The sequence below is a fragment of the Lolium rigidum genome, chromosome 7 (genome assembly GCF_022539505.1).
Source record: "Lolium rigidum isolate FL_2022 chromosome 7, APGP_CSIRO_Lrig_0.1, whole genome shotgun sequence".
NCBI lineage: Eukaryota > Viridiplantae > Streptophyta > Magnoliopsida > Poales > Poaceae > Lolium > Lolium rigidum.
In genome coordinates, this window is record NC_061514.1 from 216597154 (window position 1) to 216617943 (window position 20790).

Below are 20790 nucleotides of genomic sequence, written 5' to 3' on the forward strand. Positions count from 1 at the left end.
CCCTTTGTGATACTTGGTTAAAGCATATGTATTGCGGTGATAATCCAGGTAGTCCAAGCTAATTAGGACAAGGTGCGGGCACTATTAGTACACTATGCATGAGGCTTGCAACTTATAAGATATAATTTACATGATGCATATGCTTTATTACTACCGTTGACAAAATTGTTTCATGTTTTCAAAATCAAAGCTCTAGCACAAATATAGCAATCGATGCTTTTCCTCTATGAGGACCATTCTCTTTACTTTTATGTTGAGTCAGTTCACCTATTTCTCTCCACCTCAAGAAGCAAACACTTGTGTGAACTCGTGCATTGATTCTTACATACTTGCTTATTGCACTTATTATATTACTCTATGTTGACAATATCCATGAGATATACATGTTACAAGTTGAAAGCAACCGCTGAAACTTAATCTTCTTTTGTGTTGCTTCAATACCTTTACTTTGAATTATTGCTTTATGAGTTAACTCTTATGCAAGACTTATTGATGCTTGTCTTGAAGTACTATTCATGAAAAGTCTTTGCTTTATGATTCACTTGTTTACTCATGTCATACACATTGTTTTGATCGCTGCATTCTCTACATATGTTTTACAAATAGTATGATCAAGTTTATGATGGCATGTCACTCCAGAAATTATCTTTGTTATCGTTTTACCTGCTCGGGACGAGCAGAACTAAGCTTGGGGATGCTGATACGTCTCCAACGTATCGATAATTTCTTGTGTTCCATGCCACATTATTGATGTTATCTACATGTTTTATGCACACTTTATATCATATTCGTGCATTTTCCGGAACTAACCTATTAACAAGATGCCGAAGTGCCGCTGTCGTTTTCTGCTGTTTTTGGTTTCGTAAATCCTAGTAAAGAAATATTCTCGGAATTGGACGAAATAAAAGCCCGGAGGCCTATTTTCTCACGAAGCTTCCGGAAGTCCGAAGGAGAGACGGAGAGGGGCCACGGGGGAGCCAAACCCTAGGGCGGCGCGGCCCCCTTGGCCGCGCCGGCCCGTGGTGTGGGCCCCCGTGCCGCCTCTTGACTTGCCCTTCCGCCTACAAATAGCCTCCGTGACGAAACCCCCGCACCGAGAGCCACGATACGGAAAACATTACCGAGACGCCGTCGCCGCCGATCCCATCTCGGGGGATCCTGGAGATCGCCTCCGGCACCCCGCCGGAGAGGGAATCATCTCCCGGAGGACTCTACGCCGCCATGGTCGCCTCCGGTGTGATGAGTGAGTAGTCTACCCCTGGACTATGGGTCCATAGCAGTAGCTAGATGGTTGTCTTCTCCCCATTGTGCTATCATTGTCTGGATCTTGTGAGCTGCCTATCATGATCAAGATCATCTATATGTAATTCTATATGTTGCGTTTGTTGGGATCCGATGAATAGAGAATACTTGTTATGTTGATTATCAAAGTTATGCTTATGTGTTGTTTATGATCTTGCATGCTCTCCGTTATTAGTAGATGCTCTGGCCAAGTAGATGCTTTTAACTCCAAGAGGGAGTACTTATGCTCGATAGTGGGTTCATGCTTGCATTGACACCTGGGGGAGTGACAGAAACCCCTAAGGTTGTGTTGTGCTGTTGCCACTAGGGATAAAACATTGATGCTATGTCTAAGGATGTAGTTGTTGATTACATTACGCACCATACTTAATGCAATTGTCTGTTGCTTGCAACTTAATACTCGGAGGGGGTTCGGATGATAACCTCGAAGGTGGACTTTTTAGGCATAGATGCAGTTGGATGGCGGTCTATGTACTTTGTCGTAATGCCCAATTAAATCTCACTATACTCATCATGATATGTATGTGCATTGTCATGCTCTCTTTATTTGTCAATTGCCCAACTGTAATTTGTTCACCCAACATGCTGTTCGTCTTATGGGAGAGACACCTCTAGTGAACTGTGGACCCCGGTCCAATTCTCTTTACTCGAAATACAATCTACTGCAATACTTGTTCTACTCGTTTTCTCTCGCAAACAATCATCTTCCACACAATACGGTTAATCCTTTGTTACAGCAAGCCAGGTGAGATTGACAACCTCACCTGTTTCGTTGGGGCAAAGTAGTTTGGTTGTGTTGTGCAGGTTCCACGTTGGCGCCGGAATCTCCGGTGTTGCGCCGCACTACATCCCGCCGCCATCAACCTTCAACGTGCTTCTTGGCTCCTCCTGGTTCGATAAACCTTGGTTTCTTTCTGAGGGAAAACTTGCTGCTGTGCGCATCATACCTTCCTCTTGGGGTTGCCCAACGAACGTGTGAAATACACGCCATCATGGCCCTGGAGGCTCCAGCCTCCACTCCTTCCTCTTCTCTTCTTCTTTCTTCTTCTCCTCTTCTTCTTTCTTCTTCCTTCCTTCTTCTCCCTACGCATAATGGACTCCTCTTCCCTTCCTTGTCGACCTTCGTACCTAATGACACATAACGCATATCCATGAGGTAGTATACATCCAATGTATTGTCGACGTCGAGTGTCGAAAGGAAAGGGTTCACCTTGTCATGTATCGCGTAGGTTCGGGTTGTCGGTCCACTTGGGGGATTCCGTGGCCATGGTGTAGCGTCGTCGTTAGGCGGGACTGCACTTGACGGTCTTGAGGTGGAGGTATCCGAAAGCCACTCCGCATCATGCTCTTATCGGGCTGCTTTTGTAAAATCTATGTTGTACATAGTTGAATTGCACGGACGAACTCAAACTCCCTATGAACTCGTAGTTTGATTCTCCCGCGAAATTTCATTTCAAGTTTATCTTTTCCTATTTACGGGATCTAATATGTGCAAGCTGGAAACACGAACCAAACTGAGTTTCTGATGTCTTGCCTTGTACTCGTGATTTTACGGTCGAGATTTGAAGGACCTGAGTTGCTCTAACACACAGCATGCACGCTTGCCCGTAACGCAGCAGCCGGCTCCGATCGAACGAGAGACTACTGCAGATTTTGATTTAACATACTACTACCCGCAGAAAAAAGATTTATTTAATGATACGTACGTGCGGTGCGGGCAGCTCTTGATAGGAAACAAAGGTTGCGCACTTGCGCGTCTGCTTTCGCCTTGGCGGAACAGAAAGCATATTAGTGCTTCGCGTCGCGGCTTTCGCGGCGCCGATGAGTCGCAGGAAATCACGAACAAAATAAATGGCTGCCACAAAATCCGGAAAATTAATATATGGCTGAAGCGGCGTATGCCATTTGTCCAGTGGACGTACCATTTACATCCTGATACAAAATGCAGGAATAGCAGGAGCCCACGGACAGACGGGCGCGGGCTGTGCCGGTTCAGCAGGTTATGCAGGAATAAAAGCCCGCATGATATAAGAACTTTAAAAATGCAGTTTATCAGCTACGCCTGACCTTTCAGGTTGGGCCAGGCTGTTGCGGCTGAGTGGGTGACGAACGCGAGATGTTGTGGCCACGACGTACGTACATGCGGATGAGAACGAGGAGCGCTGCAGCCTATTTGAATTAAGGAAATTTCCAACGAAAATCGATCCAAAATTTGATAAAAGTGTTCACGGTGTTTGTTTGCGTTGGTTCGCGGACACCAAATCAGTTTTACAGGGCTTTCGAGTCTGTTTGCGTCAGGAGTATGTTGAATAGGCCGACGCAATTTTTTTCTCCTGACAACGTCAACGTCAATAAAGGCGGTTAACATCCTGTCGGGTCCTGTCGTCGGTGATTACTGCCTACCGCGCGGGAGCGGTGGTTCCCTCGTGTGGCTAGTTGATTGGTGCGTTTTCGCTGCCGTTTCGCATGCGGGAAGCGGCTTGCGGGCGATCGGCGTTTCCCGCCCCACCGTACCTATATATGGTCGACGCCGGCGGGCGAGAAGGGCACACCTCAAATCATCCATGGCCGAGCATGACCGCACCTCGGGTCCCCTTGTTGAGATGACCTCGCCGCCATCCACGTGAGGGAGCGTTCGCAGAGGAGCAGACGACCGCGTAGGGCCACCAGGCTGAGCAGCTAGAGGCGAACGCGGCGGCGACCATGTCCCACCTCCAGGAGAAACTCGCGGAGGCTAGGGCGGAACTAGAAGCGTCGAGGGTGGTGACGGTGGCGGACAGAACCGACCTAGCGGCGGCCCTAGCCGCGGACGCCATCATCCACACCGTCGGAGACGAGGACGACGATGACGTCGATTGGAGGAGGCGCTGGCGCGAGAGGAGGCAGAGGAGGAGCTGGGGCGCATGAAGGCGGTGGAGGAGGAGTTGGCGCGCATGAAGGCGGCCAAGGAGGAGCTGGCGCGCGTGAAGGCGGCGGCGTAGAGAGTCCAATGGGACTCCGTTCTGGTCGAGGCCATCGAACGCCGCCGGTAGGGCGAGGAAGCCTCCCGGTGACGCGGGTGGCGCATGGCGGTCGCTGCCCGAATGCGCTCCAATAGTAGACCGCGCGACTGCGAGTAACCCCGGTCATAGTAGACCAAACAACGACGAGTAGGCACGGACGTCGTAGTTTTAGGTTAACTCGACTAAGCATCTCTGTAAATATTATCCTTTTCACCAATCAATAGTAATGAGAATTTTTTGATTATCTCTGTCACTGCGCCAAATACAACCAATGTTGACGTACGGCGCGACCACGTAATGTCCACAGATGCAAACGCGGCACGTATTTGGGTCAACGTATGCGTCTCAGCGTACATGTCGGCAATTGTGCAGTCACGATTCAAAACGGTGAAGTTAAGATATCTTTTTAGTACGCCTTAATTGCTTCCGGTAAGTTTGTATCGCCACAAGGGGATCGAGCGTGAGGCCAGCGCAGGCAGCGAGGATCAGCAGCAACGTAGCGAGTAGCGACAAGCAGCCCGCGCGCAGGGCACCATCGTATGGATGATGGTGGTTGCAACTTGCAAGTGCGCTGTGCAGGCTATTAGCAGGATAAGAAGGCCTAGAAGGTATATGCGGACTGTGATCCGAAGCCCATTTAAATATTGAAGGTTGTCCGCAAGGCCACTATGGCTGTTGGAGCGGCGCGGCCGGAGCGGGCCTGCGGATGCCCGCGTCCACCTGCACCCTGAATCCCGGGGTTGGGGTTCCGCCGTCGCTCTACGGAGTGGGCCGAGCCGGCGGAGATGGCAGGGAAGGGAGCCAAGGCGACGTCCGGAAAGGCGGCGGAGAAGGAAAAGGGGAAGAAGGCCCCCGCGTCCCGCTCGTCCCGCGGAGGTTCCCAGGTCAGCTCGATTGATGTGCTCTTCGCATCGTACGTGGGCTATAGATTTGGTTCAGGTTGCTGTTCTGATGTGCATTTTGTTTCCTGAAGGGCACGCTAGATTCATTTGATGATGTTGGTTGGAATATTCGTTGTGATTTAGCAAAATAGATCTGGAGAAGTGCACGGTCTGTCTAGTTGCGTTCTGTGGATACAATGGTGCTAAAAGTTTCATTTCTTCTTTCGCAATTTGTGATTATTGGTAGGCTTTATTCTGACCGTTGAAATACTGTGTGCCACCTGCGAGGACGTTGTCACTAGGTTTGCAGTGGTCCAAAGATGGATGCCTCTGGTGCATTTTGTACTAATACACCGGGTTTTGCGGGTGTAGTACTGTAGTGGGTCTCACACTTGCATCCATATTGTGATGGGGCCTAAGGCCACGTGGGTTGCCCGATCTAACGAATTGACCGAGGGAAAGACGGGGGAGAGGAAGAACACGAAGAACACGGCGAAGAACACGATGAACACACGCAAACGCACACCAACCCGATACAATTCCGGTTTACTCCCGATAGCCCGAACCACTACCCTGATAGAATCTCTCTCGAGAGACACGAGGTAGAATCCCCGAAAGAAAGATCAGTATACGATTGGTAGAATCACACGAGTGAGAGACCGGTGGTAGAATCACAAGTGTGAGAGACTAATCATATAAGGAGTGCCTTGATACAATAGATTTGATAATCTAAGGAGGGGGTTTCCCTAATCCCAAAGGGATGGTGGAGGCATGAGCCTAATTCTCTCAAGTTCATTCCTTGTCCCTTGAAGGGGGGAGGGGGAAGCCTATATATAGGGAGCCACTAAGGAGGGGTAGTTTAGGCGTACAAATAGCATAATGGGGGGTTGTATGGGCTGAGCTCAAGTGTTGGATGCGCAGGTTAGAGGGCGGATTGTCCGGCCTTAGTGGGGGCGGATAATCCGGCCTAGCAGTCGTGCTTCTTGCGCCTTCTCTTCTTGGCGACCTCGGACGCCTCTTCTTCCTTCTTCTCTTCCATGCCTCCGTGACCTCGGCCTTGAGTGTGGTTCTTGTCGTTGATGCACATGATGAAGCGAAGACCGTAGGTTGGGCTGCATCATGTTGGTTGCTCTGGTGGTCTCAACTTTACTTGTTCTTTGCGGCCTATGGATTCTCCCCATGACTGGATCATCATATATAATAGCTCACTCGTTTGTTCACCTTTATTTGCTCGAATTGATAGCAGATTAAATAATTTGGGATCACCTCGCTTTGATACTATGAGCCAAATGACTTGTATTCAACACTAGAAGATTCTCACATATTTGATAGTATGATCCATATGATTTTATAGTTAACAAAATTATAACAAATTATAACAAATTATTACTCTTCTCTAATGAATAATGTTGATGAAAAATAACTTGATGCTGTGTAGGAGCAGCCAGCTCCAAAGAAAGATGTTTATCAATTATTTGCTGAGAAGGTTAGGGATAACAAGCAACTGGAATCGAGATGGGCTATCATGCAAGAAACTCGTGTTGAGTATTTTCGTGGAAAAGATTTTACCACCTTCATCAAGACTCATCCAGAAGTTGGGGAAATTTTAGGGCCAGATAAATATATGGAAGCTGAAGAAATTGTTAACACTTTGCTGTGCAAAAACCTCGTAATAAGGTGTGACAGAGTTTGGAAAACTGTGAGACCAGGAAAGAAAAAGTTATCATCATGGCCTGCTCATTTGGAGATACATCAGGTAGGTCTATGCTGCTCAGGAAGAATGTTATATGATATAACGTTAAGTTTGTTTTCCTTTCTAATGTTGTGATTGGTGATTAATATGGCGGTCTACATTGTCTGTCGTTGAACCTATGGGTTCCTTGAGTATTTTTAGCCATTTATGTGTAGCAAATGTATCCCTTTCTTGCACTTTAATCAATGACCGCTACAGAATGGATTGTTTTCAGAATATTATTCTCTTTGGTGGGTTTGTTCTTTTGTCGAACTAAGCTTTATTTGTACTTGCAGGAACAAGTATTCACTGAAAATGATGGTTTTTATGCTTGGATGTTTCTCAAAAGACGGACCTTGTGGCAGACAATTCTTTCATTTGTTTGGCCTCTTTTCGCATTGGCAGTGTGCTTATTTCCAGTTTATCCATACCAATGCAAGATTGTGGTACTGTACTCATGCGCTGGAGCTTTACTGTTCATCGTATCCCTGCTTTTATGTAAGGTTCTATCCTCAAATCTATCTCATGCACCCTATATTTTGACTCTGTTTAGTGGCAGCTAACCCTTGCATTCTGAGTTGCATATATTGCTTTTATGCATTAAATTTGCACATTCTGCATGTTGCCGTTATGAAAGTTATGCCATCGTTTAGTATTTTTGTAAAAGCAGAGTCTTGTATATCCCTTTTATAGATGGTTACATTACAATTGGAGTATCTAAGGGCATGTTCGGGACTTGTCCAGTTTCTCCAAATCCTCAGATTCTGCTCCACGAACGCGAATCTGGCGTCTTGTTCAGAGCTCAAAACGTTTGGCATCGCTTCGATGGTTTTGGATGGGCTTGCGGACCGTTTAGCCGTGGTGGCCCATTGAGAAGGGAGTCGACCAACATCTTGCAGCCCATACAGACCAAGTTAACAACACCTCCCAGCAGATCTGGAAGTATCTGGCTGGCGGCCAACAATTCATGAAATTCGACCAGGGAATTGATCTGAGGCAGCAGGTGGGGGGCGCCGCTGATTGATGGGATCTGTTGGATGAGGCGGTCGCGGCTTGAGCTAGAGCGGGGCTCGAGGTGAGGACGCCGGGATGGGGGACTGGCAGGGAGGATGACCTGCTGGGGTGGTCGAGGTGGCTGTCGTGGTTGGGGTGGCTGGCTAGGAAGGCCCAGTGGCTATGGGGCGGTGATAGGCCTCTGATGGGATCTGGAGGGAGTTGTGGGCGAGCAAGGGGGTCTTGGGCGAGCGAGGGGAAACAGAGAAGCTTTGGGATTGAAGCGTTTTTCACTTCGTGGTGGCATTCCTTTGTAATTTTGGGCTGCTCCACGTTTAGCTAATCCGGGAATTTGCAATAGCGTGATTTTTTTTTGAATAATACATTGTTTTTCGAAAATTTCACGAATAATACTTGTTTTTGAACTTCTCCAAAAAATTTCACGCTTATTGCAGAACAAGTCGGGAAAGCCTAACCTTTGGGGAAAGGCTAACCTGACATGTACCTTTTGGGAAAGGCTAACCCGACAGGTCCTGGCTTTTCGGGAAAGCCCAACCCGACAGGGGCCTTTTGGGGAAAGCACGCCAACCAGAGCTGCCAGCCAACCAGGCCTTTAGAAATCCTCCTTTCGGGAAAGCCTAACCCGGCAAGGCCCAATCGGGGTACGCTTCCCTGATGCAGTATTACTTTTGAAAAAGTTCAAAATCGAGTATTATACTCCCTCCGTTCAAAAAAAAAGCATCTTTTTTCTAGATTCGGATGTACCTATAGCTAAAACATGTCTATGTACCTCTGTATCTAGACAAAGTTGAGAAGCCTTTTTAGGAACGGAGGGAGTATGTGAAATTAACGAAAAAAATTATTAACAAAAATTTCGCTTTGCAAAAGAGGTGCTCCGATTTTTGTACATCAAATTGATTCAGCTTCTCGGATCTAGCTCCATGGAGTTTGGCTGTTCGGTGCTGCTCCGCGGTGGAGCATAGAGAAGCTGGAAGCCAGGAATTTGCCGAACACGCCCTAATATTAATTTTGCATGCTGCTTGCAAAGCTATAAGATGTCAATAGTGGTACCGTTGATAGTAGAACTAATAGTCCCTATGAGCAGTGTCTGCTGCACTTATATGATCCAGAACTGCAAAGTCGACAGCGCCAATAATATGTCCCTTGAAGATGACATAATTGCCATGTTTTCGAAAAAGAAATAGATATTTAGCTGACACCTGTTCACCTACCACTTGCATTTCAGTTCCTATTGGATGGTAACTTCTCCCATTGATTTCAAGTTAACAAAAAACCGATTCTTTCTATTTAAACTGGGAAATTCAGTCTTCTAATAACTTTTCTCAAGTTATCTATACAAATCCAGTTGCATGCATGATAAGGATTGTTACTAAAAGTGATATTTTTTGACAGATCTCACCATCTAATACAATATACTGAGGTAGTCACAGCTAAGTTAGCCTGGCATAGTTTAAATTAGCTAAATTATTCCTTCCATCTAATGTCTTAGCTAAATTATTCCTTCCATCTAATGTCTGTCCAACACTATAAATGAAAGTTAGTATGAACTATATATGCTCACATAAATTTCCACCCCCAACCAAGGTTTAAAATAGCGCGCTATTTATCCACCTTCATAGGTTTAAAATAGCACGCTATTTTTTCGTTAATAGCGCTCTATAGCATATCTGGATAGTCCACGCTAAATTTAAGTATTTTTTCTCGCTATGACGCTATTTGCGAAATAACATGCTATATCGCGCTAAAACGTCATATCGTTGGCACGCTATTTTTTCCAGCCCACTTGCACAAGGGTCTGATTTTTCCTCCTTAAGAAAACAAGAAATTGTTTTTTAAATCGGAAGATAATATTGTTAATACTGATGAATTCTTAATAAATAATTTATACTATGTTGTTGTCTCGTGGAGTGTTGATGTTAGGCTTCTAATAAATTGGAGAACTATTTTTGTAAGTGGTTATTTATGCATAAATCTGTCACTTTTGGACGAAAATCCTTTATTTTTAGGCTATATGTATATTTTCAAAATGCTATTTGAAATATAGCACGCTATTACCACGATATAGCATTTGGAGGAAGCTGCCGCTATTTTGTTTAGCGCGCTAAGGGCAGTGCACTTCCTCAAAAAACACTGTAAAGCTGAGATTAACAGCTTGTGCCAGCATAACTTCTTCCTGGCAGACACTATTCTAAAAGACTTCTACCTACCCAAGGTGCTGCCTAGCCCTGACTAAATGCTACACATGATCCTGCCGCGTGACTACTGCCTTGTGCCTTTTCAAATACTGCTGGCAGGTTCATAGTGGTTTAGGAAACCAAGTTGTTACCTTGTCTCCTTAGGATTAGTTTTCGTCTTTTGTATTGTATATGTTAAAGTTGGAAGTCCTCATCTTCACATGCAATATGTCATTTTCTTACTTTCCTTAGCGATAACATAGAAAATTAGGCACTAGGAATTGTTTGAGCGTTGCAGTTTCAGTAATACATTCACATATGCATCTTAGTGCAATATACTACCTCGTTGCCATAGTGTTGTGCATATTAGATCTTTAAAAAGTCAAACGATGTTAATTTTGACCAAGTTTTTTGATAAAAATATCTACATCTACCATACCAGATGTATGCCACATGAAAATATACATCATGTGGAATTCAAAGGTATTGATTTGGTATTCTAGATATTGATATTTTTCCTACATAGTTGGTCAAACTTTACATCGTTTGACTTTTAAAAATTCTAATACGCACTACATTTTAGCAAGGAGGGAGTATCATTTACAAGCCTGCTTTTACTACTTACTGATCTCAATGCTGCTTTTATTGCCACACTGTTTTATATGTTGCATGATTTCCCCACAAACCATTTGCATTCTTTTGTTAGATGCGTTAACTTGGCAATGGTGATGTCTTGCTTACATGTATGTTCAATGGAATCGCAGTAAGAGCTGCCATATTTGGCATTCTGTGGGTTCTTCTTGGAAAACGTGTGTGGTTCTTCCCCAATATAAATGCAGAGGAGACTACATTTAGAGAACTCCTTCGGTTTTGGCCTGACAAGGACGAGGGAGAGCGACCAAAGTGGACATCAAGACTTTTCTATGCTACTGTTACTGTATTGGTGATATTGCTGCTTAGACACCATGCTCCAGATGAAGCAGCTAGGGCCAGGTAAATATTTTTCTACGATACATTTTCCTATCTCATGCCTCATAGTGTCTCCTGAGTGACACAGTCAGTCATAGAAGTGATATATCAAACACGATTCAACAAATTATTCCAGCCACCTGCCTTCCATTTGTTTTGGCACGTAGTTTACTTATCACGGTATCTCCTATGTAATTCTTATTCTGACTGAACACAATTATTTTTCGAATTGGATCAATCACATTTGGTTTGCACAGTGTTAGGTCATTGCATTTAAGTGGATTTTGTCTTACTAGAAGCTGACTCGATCCTACCTTGAAGTGATGATGGGTAGCAAATTTGTATTAGTTGGTTTGCTCTCTCTAATGTGTATTGATCAGAAAATACAACTTATGTCTAATGACATTATAGGATGTCTGCAAAACTGCATATTTTTTGTCCCTTGCAAGTGGAAAAACTATTAGTTAGATATGTTATTGGTGCACAAGATTGCCTGTCAAGGCAAGGGTGTGGGTTTATCGTTTTTCTGCTAAACTCAGCTTTGGCAAATCTGTCGAATCATTTAATGGCCACACGTCTTGCCTGGGCATATCTGTTAGTATGCTTGTCAGGAAGGACGTCTGGTAATGAATGGTATGAAATTCAGATGCATGTTCTGTTTTAGTTCAGTAACCTATTTTATTTTCCTTATTGTCAGGTACCAAAAGAAGGTTTCTAATATAATTGATGATGTCCTTGAGTGGTCCCCAAAATTAGCACTTTCTGGCATGATGGACAAACACGCTGAGGATAATGCAACAGAAACTGGCAGTTACAGCCATGCCCCTACGACTACGGAAGAGAAAACTATAGCTGCAGCCGAGGGCGTGGATGCAGATGAAACCCAAGATAGTGGCGTGGATGCAGATGAAACCCAAGATAGAGCTGATCATGCTGATGACATGAGAACAAGATCTAGTGAAGCATAAACCCTATGCAACTTCTAAATTTCATAAGCTACAGTACTTTTTGGGAATACTCCCTGGGGTTTTTATCTGCAGATTATACAGATATAGGTTACTGAGAAATTCAGGTGCTCATGTTTTGACCATGTTTCGTTCATATATTGCGACCGACCGGCTGTACTATTAAGGCAGGGTTGTCAGTTCCTAAAGCACATTTTCAAAGCGCGGGTCTGTTTTTCAAATGTTAGTATTTCACTTGACAGTAGATTAGTGTCACTATTTCAGGTAGCTTATATCTTTTGTTACGGAGATAGATTTTGTCCATGCCGGTGCAGGTGCACCAAATGTATTTTCTCTGGCCACCAGCTGAAGTCGCTGATCGCCTGATCGCCTTGGGCCAAAAGTTGTTTGACGGATTGCATCACCTTTTGGTTCATAGGAACCGTGATGAAAAACAAAAGAAAATTGAGTAAAATGCACTCATGGTACGTGAACTTGGAGTGCAAGATCGATACGGTCACTGACCTTGTGAATAAGCTAGGTACCAAAATACGTATTAGGGCATCTCAAAGCGGGCCGATGCATTTTGGACGTCTGAAATGTTCGTTTGCGGCCCGTGGACGCGATGTGGTCCAGGGCGACCGTTTGCGTCTGGGGTACCTCTTTTTAACAGGGGACAGCGTCAAGCTTGCTAATGGCGTTTTACGTCCGTCGAGGACTGCCGCCGGCGATTTATTGTTCCCACGCGACGACGATCGTTCCCGCGCGTGCCCAATACATTGGTAAGTTTCGCCGGTGTTTCGCGCGTGCGGGAAACGCCTTGCGCGCCAACGCCGTTTCCCGCCCCGCCGTGGCTATATATGGTGGACACCGGCGGGGGCGACGGGCACACCTCACCCTACCATCCATCCATAGCCGACCACATTAGTTGGGAGCACGTTGTTCACATGTGCCGCCAGCTCCACCCGGAGGAGGAGGAGGAGGAGGAGGAGGAGGAGAGGAGTAGCCGCCGCCGGCGTTAGCAGCTGGACCTGGAGGCGGCAGCGGCGGAGGCGGAGGTTGCGGAGGCGGTGGCGGAGGCGGCAAATCGTGCGGAAGGGCGCCTCGCGGCGACCAGGGCGAAGATCGCCAACGCCATGGCCGAGCTCGCCGACGCCAGGGCCGAGCTCGCGGAGGCGCGGGCGGCCATCGCGGCCCCTCAGGCGGACGCCGTCATCCACGACATCGCGGACGACGGCCCCCCCGTGCCCAGCCGCTTCGAGTGCGCCGGCGACCAGCGGGTTCTGCTCGCGTCCTTCGAGTCCCTGGCTGGGGACGCCCAACGCCGTCAGGCTTGGGTGGCGGAGGAGGAAGCCCACAACTATGCAATGGCCATGGCTCGGAGGTTAATGTGCTCCAACCTGGACTCGCTCCAGCGTAGGGGCCCTTCTGCCGCACGAGTCGAGCAGGAGAACCGGGAGCTGGAGGCCGCCATCGCCGTCAGGGACGAAGTGGTGGCGGATGCGGCTAGGGACATGGCCCGCTTCATCGCCGACGTGTCGGCGATCCAGGCGGCGGCCCAGGCGAACGAGGACGCTGATAAGGGGTTGCCCGATCTTCTCAGTAAGCGACGGGTGGTGATGAATACACGATGGTAGCAGCGGATGGAAATCGATGATGATGAGGAGGATAACTTGTATGACGCCGACGAAGTCTCTCGATTGGTTCCTGTCGCCAATGCAACAGCTCTCAACCCTGCAAGATATTCGCAATTCCACACACTTGCACACGTAGCCGCCGACCACGAAGCGGTAGATTGCAATTTTCTAATCCCCAATGGAACAGCAGATCACACAAACTTTCAGTAACATAAAACTCCAGATCGCAACGAATTAGAGAGTTGGGGAACAATAGTTTTACTTAGCACTTAAACGTGATCTAAACTCTAAAGCAGCTAGGGAGCGTCCTGGGCTAGGGCTATCAAAAAAGTTCGGGCTCGACAAACTGTTTGAGTTTGGCTTGTTATTAACAAGCCAAACTCAAGCCTAGTGTACAGCTCGCAAGCCCTTCGAGCTCGAGCTCAAATAGTTCGGCAAAGCTCGGTAAAACACATAATGAAGTTCACCCATCGCTAAATTTATTTGTCTTTCTTTTAATGAGCATGCGCTAAACCATCGGTCGTGCAATCGCTCAACTTAGCTTATGCCTGTGACTTCCAAAACAGGTCAAAGTCCATGTACCCAAGTGGTACATCTACGATTCAATAGCCCATTTCATGGCGATCCCTATTCGCCGCCCAATGCGGGAGCGATTCGCTCCCGCTCAAGGGACGGACGGTGTAGGCCGGCCCATTAGCGCCTAGCAGGTATGGTTTTTTCATTTGTTTTCTGGTTTTTCGGGTTTTCTTAGGTTTTTCCGGTTTTTGATGGGCTTTTCTTTGATTTTGTTGCATTGGTTTGCTAATTTCGAATTTTGTTCAGATTTGTTTTTTTATGAATTTGTTTAATTTTGAAATTTGTTCCAATAAGAATTTTGTTTATATTATATGAATTTTCAAAATTTAAAATTAGTCAAATCTAAATTTGTTCAAAATTGAAGTTCAATTTAAAAAATGTTCACTTTGAAAAAAAGATTTTAAAAATGATCAGTTTTAAAAAATGTTCACTTTGAAATTTGTTCAATTGAAAAAAATGTTCAACTGCAAAAAATGTTCTATTCTAAAACTGTTCACTTTTTAAAAAAACGAAATCAAAATATTCTTATTTTTCGAAAACAGTCAAATCTGGAATTTGTCTGAACAGAAAAAAACAGAAAATATAAAAACGAGAACAACACGAAAAAGAGACAATACCTTTTGTTGGGCCACGCCCAGACGGTCCACGAAGTGGCCGCTTCGAGCGGAACGGTGGTTCGCTCCCGCTTAAAGCGGGAGATAGGAGCTCCCCCATTTCATGAAGAAAGGCAAAAGAGAATGTGAACGCCACCTCTAGCTAGACTACACTGGCCCATGAAACTTCCTTACAGCCTGGTATGGCCCATCTATATTAGGTACGCAAGCAGCTCGCTACAACTTTGATGCGACGATGACTTGTTTTGTACCACCTCGCTTGTGGTAGAGAAAAGCAGTTGGACGAACGTGTATAAAAGGGGATCAGTGGATAGTTGCGCTGGTCAAACGCGCGCGTCCGCTGCAGCGAGATATAGGCGTCCGGGACGACTTCTGGTCGAAAATATACAAGAATAACCGACCCAGAATGGATCTGGTCGAGACAGATTCGGACACAGCCGGTCTGGGGGCCGGTCGGCCGGGCCTGGGACCGGGCTGGCCGGTTCAAACCGGGCCAGAGACCGGGTGGAAACCGGGCTCTGGAATTGTGGCGCAGTAGCCTCTCCGGTTGGCATCAGCAGGGCGCCCGGTTGGCGCCGGGGCGGATCCGGTCTGCCGCCCGGTTGGACCGGGCCAGGGACCGGGCACGCCGGTGTGGCGGCCGGTCTGACCGGGTGCTGGGCCGGCCTGGACTTCGTCTTCTCCTCTCGCGCATGCCTCCCACTCCTCCCTCGCGCGTCCATGAGATATCTTCATGTCCAGCTCCATGTCCAGCTCCACGTCCATCTTCACGTCCAGCTGCTCCTCTCCTCCTCGTGCGATGCTTGTCTCCTCTTGATACCTGATGATACATAAGTAACATGACTTAGGTGGTATAAAGTTCTCATCAATCAAAGTATCTTATGTAGTATAAATGATACGGGGTGGCCTTCGGACACCGCCTCCTCAAGACCGACAAGCCCTCCCCGTGGTCCCATGACACGAGCTCGAGCCCAAGCCCTACACCAAGAGGTGAATTCGCTCCTTTCCACGTATGCATTGGATACCCCTTTGGATGGCGTGCTACTTCATGCGAATACCCTATGTTCAATCAGGTACGTCGACCAAGACGCGAGCCATGGAGACCAAGCCAATGGAGAGGGAGCTGGAAATGATGACGATGGAGCTACAGCGCCCAGGCCGGAACTTCCGCCCCCCAGGACTGAAACTTCCGGCCAGATGCCTTCCAGATGCCTTCCAGCGCCCAGGGAAAAGGATCCAGCCGGAACTTCCTCCCCGAGAGACCGGAACTTCCGCCCAAGTTTCGCCCTAGTTCCGAAATTGCGCAAAAACGCCCCTGGATGTTACTACAAGGAAATTGGCCATTTCCAGAACTAGGCCGGAAGTTGGCCGGAACTTCCGGCCCGACCGAAACTTCCGGCCCACAAGACCGGAACTTTCGCCCGTGACCGGAACTTCCGCCCAGGACGACCGGAACTTCCGCCCTATCAAACTTCAACACAACAGCACTTTTCAGCGTGTAACTTACCCCTTCGCCCCACCACTATAAATAGCCTTGTTGGCTCAGATCTGAGATTAGACTTGATGTGAAATTAAACCTGAGCTTTGCTCACCCTTGTGGGAACCCTACCTAGATCTTCGATCTTGTACCCACCCGGGCTCCTTATCGACTCGTGAAGATCTCTTTGGTGACTTCTACCGATTTGTTGGTCTTTTGCTTGCACTTCTACCTATTTGGTCTTTTGCTTGCACTTCTATCAACCTTCCGGTCTTTTCACCCTTCTAGATCTCTCGGGATTCGATTTGTCGATCTCTTTGCGGGACTTCTACCGGAAGGTCTTTTCCTGCAACCTCTATCTAGTTGGTGGTTCGGGCCAACGAGGGAAAACCGATTTTTGTGTGTGTGTGTGTGTGTGTGTGTTATATGATGAGGTCTAAGACCCCGTGTGTGGCCCGATCTTGCGGATTGACCTCGAAACCAAAGGGGGAGATGGGAAAACGCGAGGAACACGAAGAACACGACGGGCACGAGGAACTCCGAGACTCACGCACGCACACCAACCCGATACACCCGATGCTTACCTCCGTGGCTCGATGGATGATGCGGGGTGGCCTTCGGAAACCTCCACCTCAAGACCGTCAAGTGCAGCCCCGCCTATCGTCGACGCTACACCATGGCCAAGGAGTCCCCCAAGTGGACCAACAACACAAACCCCCGCCATATATGTCAAGGTGAACCCTTTCCTCTCTATGGTCGACCTCAACACCAACTTGAATGGTATGCTACCTCATGCCTATCATCATTGCGTCTATAGGTGCCGACATCGACAAGGACCAAGAGAGAAGGAACTCCCATGGTGCAAGGAAGAGGAGAAGAAGAAGGAGAGAAGAGAAGAAGGAAGAGGAAGAAGAGGCGGGAGGAAGAGGCCCAGCCGGCCGGTCCGGGACCCGGTCGGACCGGACCCACAACCGGGCCGTCCGGTCCCGAGCCCGGTCAACCGGCGCCCAACCGGGCGCAACTCCTCGTACCGGACGAAGACCGGAAGCCGCAGATTCCGGTTTGCGCCGGTCGACCGGACCCATGACCGGACAGCCGGTCACGAGCCCGGTCGGACCGGACCCGGGACCGGACAGCCCGGTCACAGGCCCGGTCCGGACCGGACCCAAACCGGATCTGACGGGAATGACCCACCAAACTGCCTAAGTTACCCATTCGCGTACCTGTTCGCCCTTGCTAGCCATGTATGCCTATATAAGTAGCCTAGACCCCTCCCTTACCCCTTAGACTTGTTTTGAACTCAAACCCTAACTTTGAGCTTAGTCTCCCTTGGGTATCATCCCTCTGTAATCAAGGCACCTTGGTTGTTGACTTAGATCTTGTTGAAGGAGATTCTAGTACTTGTTACTCTCTCTCCTTCCCCAAGCTCTTCCTCTCCAATCCCAATCTCTCTCCGGGAATTCTACCGCGTGTCTCTTCCATAGAGATTCTATTGGCGTGGTCCATCGAGCCACGGAGGTAAGCATCGGGTGTATCGGGTTGGTGTGCGTGCGTGAGTCTCGGAGTTCCTCGTGTTCATCGCCGTGTTCTTCGTGTTCCTCGCGTTTTCCCATCCCCCCTTTGGTTTCGACGTCAATCCGCAAGATCGGGCCACACACGGGGTCTTAGACCTCATCATATGGTATCAGCAGCCTTTGGTTTCCGCGGATTTGACCCCCCACTCATCCAATTTCGTCTCTAAAATTTTTCCCCAAAAATCCCCAAAAATAGCCCCAAATTGCCTCTTGACCGATCTGTGATTTGGTTGCGTTTTGAGTGGTTTTGGTCCGTGGATTTGGAGTTGTTGTGCTTGATCTACTATTTCCCCAACTTTGAGCCTCCAATTCCATCGTTTCCCTTCGATTTGGTCGATTTGGCTTGGTTTTCGTGAAGAACAGGAGAGAGAAAGCTCCATCCCGCGAAATCCGGTTGAGCAGCCGGTCAACCGGGCCCACGACCGGCCGAGCCGGCCCAGCACCCGGTCAACCGGGCGGCAAACCGGGCAAGCCGGTCCAGGAGCCGGTCCGACCGGGCCTCCGACCGGGCGACGCAACGCCTCCTTCGACCTCGACATCCGGCGATCTCCACCACCACCACCACCACCACCATCGCAGGTATAACTTGCAGCTGTCACCTTGTAACCCCTCTTCCTTTTGCGATCTATCCCATTGAGCATTGCTTGTCTAGTGTTGCGAGACATTGCACGTGACCCCGCATTGTGAGGTGTGTGTGTAGCGTTGAGTAAGGCACCCAAGCAAACACTCGTGTGGCAAGACAGCAAAAGCGAGGCTAACGCTAACATAGTGCGTGAAGAAGCCCAAAAACACAAAAAGAGTGCGAGTAGCACCATACATCCATACATCCATACGACCATACATACAAAGTGTCCACGTGCCACCAAAGATACAAACGAGTGCAAAGTGCCAACATATACAAAAGAGAAAAAGCTTGTAAGCAAAGAGAGGTCACGTGTGAATCTAGTTGTATCTTCCTTTGCAACCAAAGCTTTGACTCTCCTTGTGTTAGTGTGACACCGAGCATCCGTACATACACTTTTCCGCTCACTTTTGGTTGCACTAACCCCGCTTATCTCGTGTGTGTGTTCCACAACTTTTCCGTGTTTATAGTGATCTTCACATTGACATTTGGATTTTTGGACCTTACCCACTTTTAGCAACATACTCGATCTTGGATTTGTCTTTTGGTTTTCCACAACACTCGCCTAACACCATATTTGCTAGCTTTTGCGTGTGGTTTTGCGTGTGTCCCCGATACACTTGATCTTACTTTTGGCTTGGTTGATTGCCCCAATACTATCTTACCTTGGTAAGAGTGCGAGGTAGTCTCCTTCCACTAACATACACCATATAGATCTTGTCATGCTAACATGTATAGCAACGAAGAAGATACGGAGGAGTACACGGAGCACTTCGAGGAGGACTCCTCTTCAAGCACCGCGGATGTGGAGGAACATGTGGAGCTCTACTCCGACTATGGCTCCCCAAGCATCACCGACATCTCCGACATCGAGGAGCTCGACAACGACCATGGCTCCCCAAGCATCATCGACATGGACGACATGGTGGAGCACCACCTTGAGGACGACTTCGACGAGCTCTACATCGACAATGGCTCATCAAGCATGGACGACATGGTGGAGCAACGCCACGCCTACGACATCGACACCATGGCGGAGCCTCACCTAGTCACCTACTTGGCCAATGGAGCTACATATGAAGATAGAGGACCTCCACGATGGCACCATCATATGGATCATCAAGAGCGTCCCATCATGAGCGTCATCGACACACTTCTCCGAGCTCCACTAGGCGCCACCATGAGAGTGCTTATGCACAAGATCTTCGACTTCAAGTACATCATATGGAGCATCAAGAGCGTCCACAACATGATCGTCATCGACACTCTTCTCCAAGCTCCACAAGGCGCCGCAAGCAACATGCCAAGTCGCATGAGCCATCATCTAGGCATGGCAAGGACCGTCATCGACTCACACCATCTCATGATAGTCGTCGACCACTACCACCTCATGGTCTACATCGACATACGTCACCACATGAGCTTCGCCGCCACAAGCCACTTCATGAGCGCCATCGACCAACATCCCCCAAGGATCCTCGACGACACTCATCAAGACATGGTGATGAAGCACGACGACGAGAGCCTCGACATGAAGGCGACAAACACCATGATAGGGTGCCTACCACTCCAAGGATGGCAAGTGCACATCGAGCATACCTTCCTCATAAGGCGACTTCCACCTCTTGTGCCACCACCACAATGGCCTCTACCTCGTCACGTGCCTATGGACTCCGATGCTACAAGTGCAAGCAACAAGGCCACCCTCCACGGGAATGTCCCAATCTCCTATGTGAGGTGTGCAAGGCCAAGGGTCACGTGGCATGGCAATGCACAACGCCAAGTGCCAAGACGCTCTACTTCGACAAGCTCCAAGCACAAGTCCCCAAGATGCCTATTGCGCCCACACTTCAAGATGGAGATCTACAAGGTCAACTCAAGGATGATGTGGATCGGCGCCTCGCTCTCTACGACACTATGGCGCCACCGCTTGAGGATGACTTGGGAGGCGATGGAGTTGAGCATGGTGATCATGGGATTCTCCCTTCACCTATGGAGGCGGATGGAGTTGAGATGGTTGAGCATGGGAATTTCCCTTCAACCAAGGAGGCGCATGGAGATGAGAAAGTCGAGCCTACTCCCCTATGCTTCATTGATGAGTTGGTACCAATCCCATGTGAGCATGAGAGCCACTTAGCCCACTTGAGTGAGAGTGATAGTGAGTTGAGTGACTTCCACCCCATATGTGAGTTTGAGTGCTTCCGTTTGGAGGACATGAGTGATACACAAAGTGAGTTGAGTGACAAGGGATTAACTTATCAATGCCTATGGA

At 48.1% G+C, this 20790-nt stretch overlaps 1 protein-coding gene across 2 annotated transcripts in view; it reads left to right on the forward strand.

Moving 5' to 3' along the window:
• Window positions 1-12283, forward strand: part of LOC124675236 — a 20819-nt gene extending 8536 nt beyond the window's left edge. Inside the window, exons 2-6 of one of the 2 annotated variants that reach the window (XM_047211302.1) lie at window positions 5043-5188; window positions 6624-6941; window positions 7214-7415; window positions 10870-11098; window positions 11772-12283. In XM_047211302.1, coding sequence (XP_047067258.1) covers window positions 5090-5188; window positions 6624-6941; window positions 7214-7415; window positions 10870-11098; window positions 11772-12042 — 1119 coding nt within the window. In that variant the 5' untranslated portion in view covers window positions 5043-5089 and the 3' untranslated portion in view covers window positions 12043-12283. The remainder of the gene's footprint in view (window positions 1-5042; window positions 5189-6623; window positions 6942-7213; window positions 7416-10869; window positions 11099-11771) is intronic. The other variant, XM_047211303.1, reaches the window with a different exon arrangement.
• The last annotated feature ends 8507 nt before the right edge of the window (window positions 12284-20790 follow it).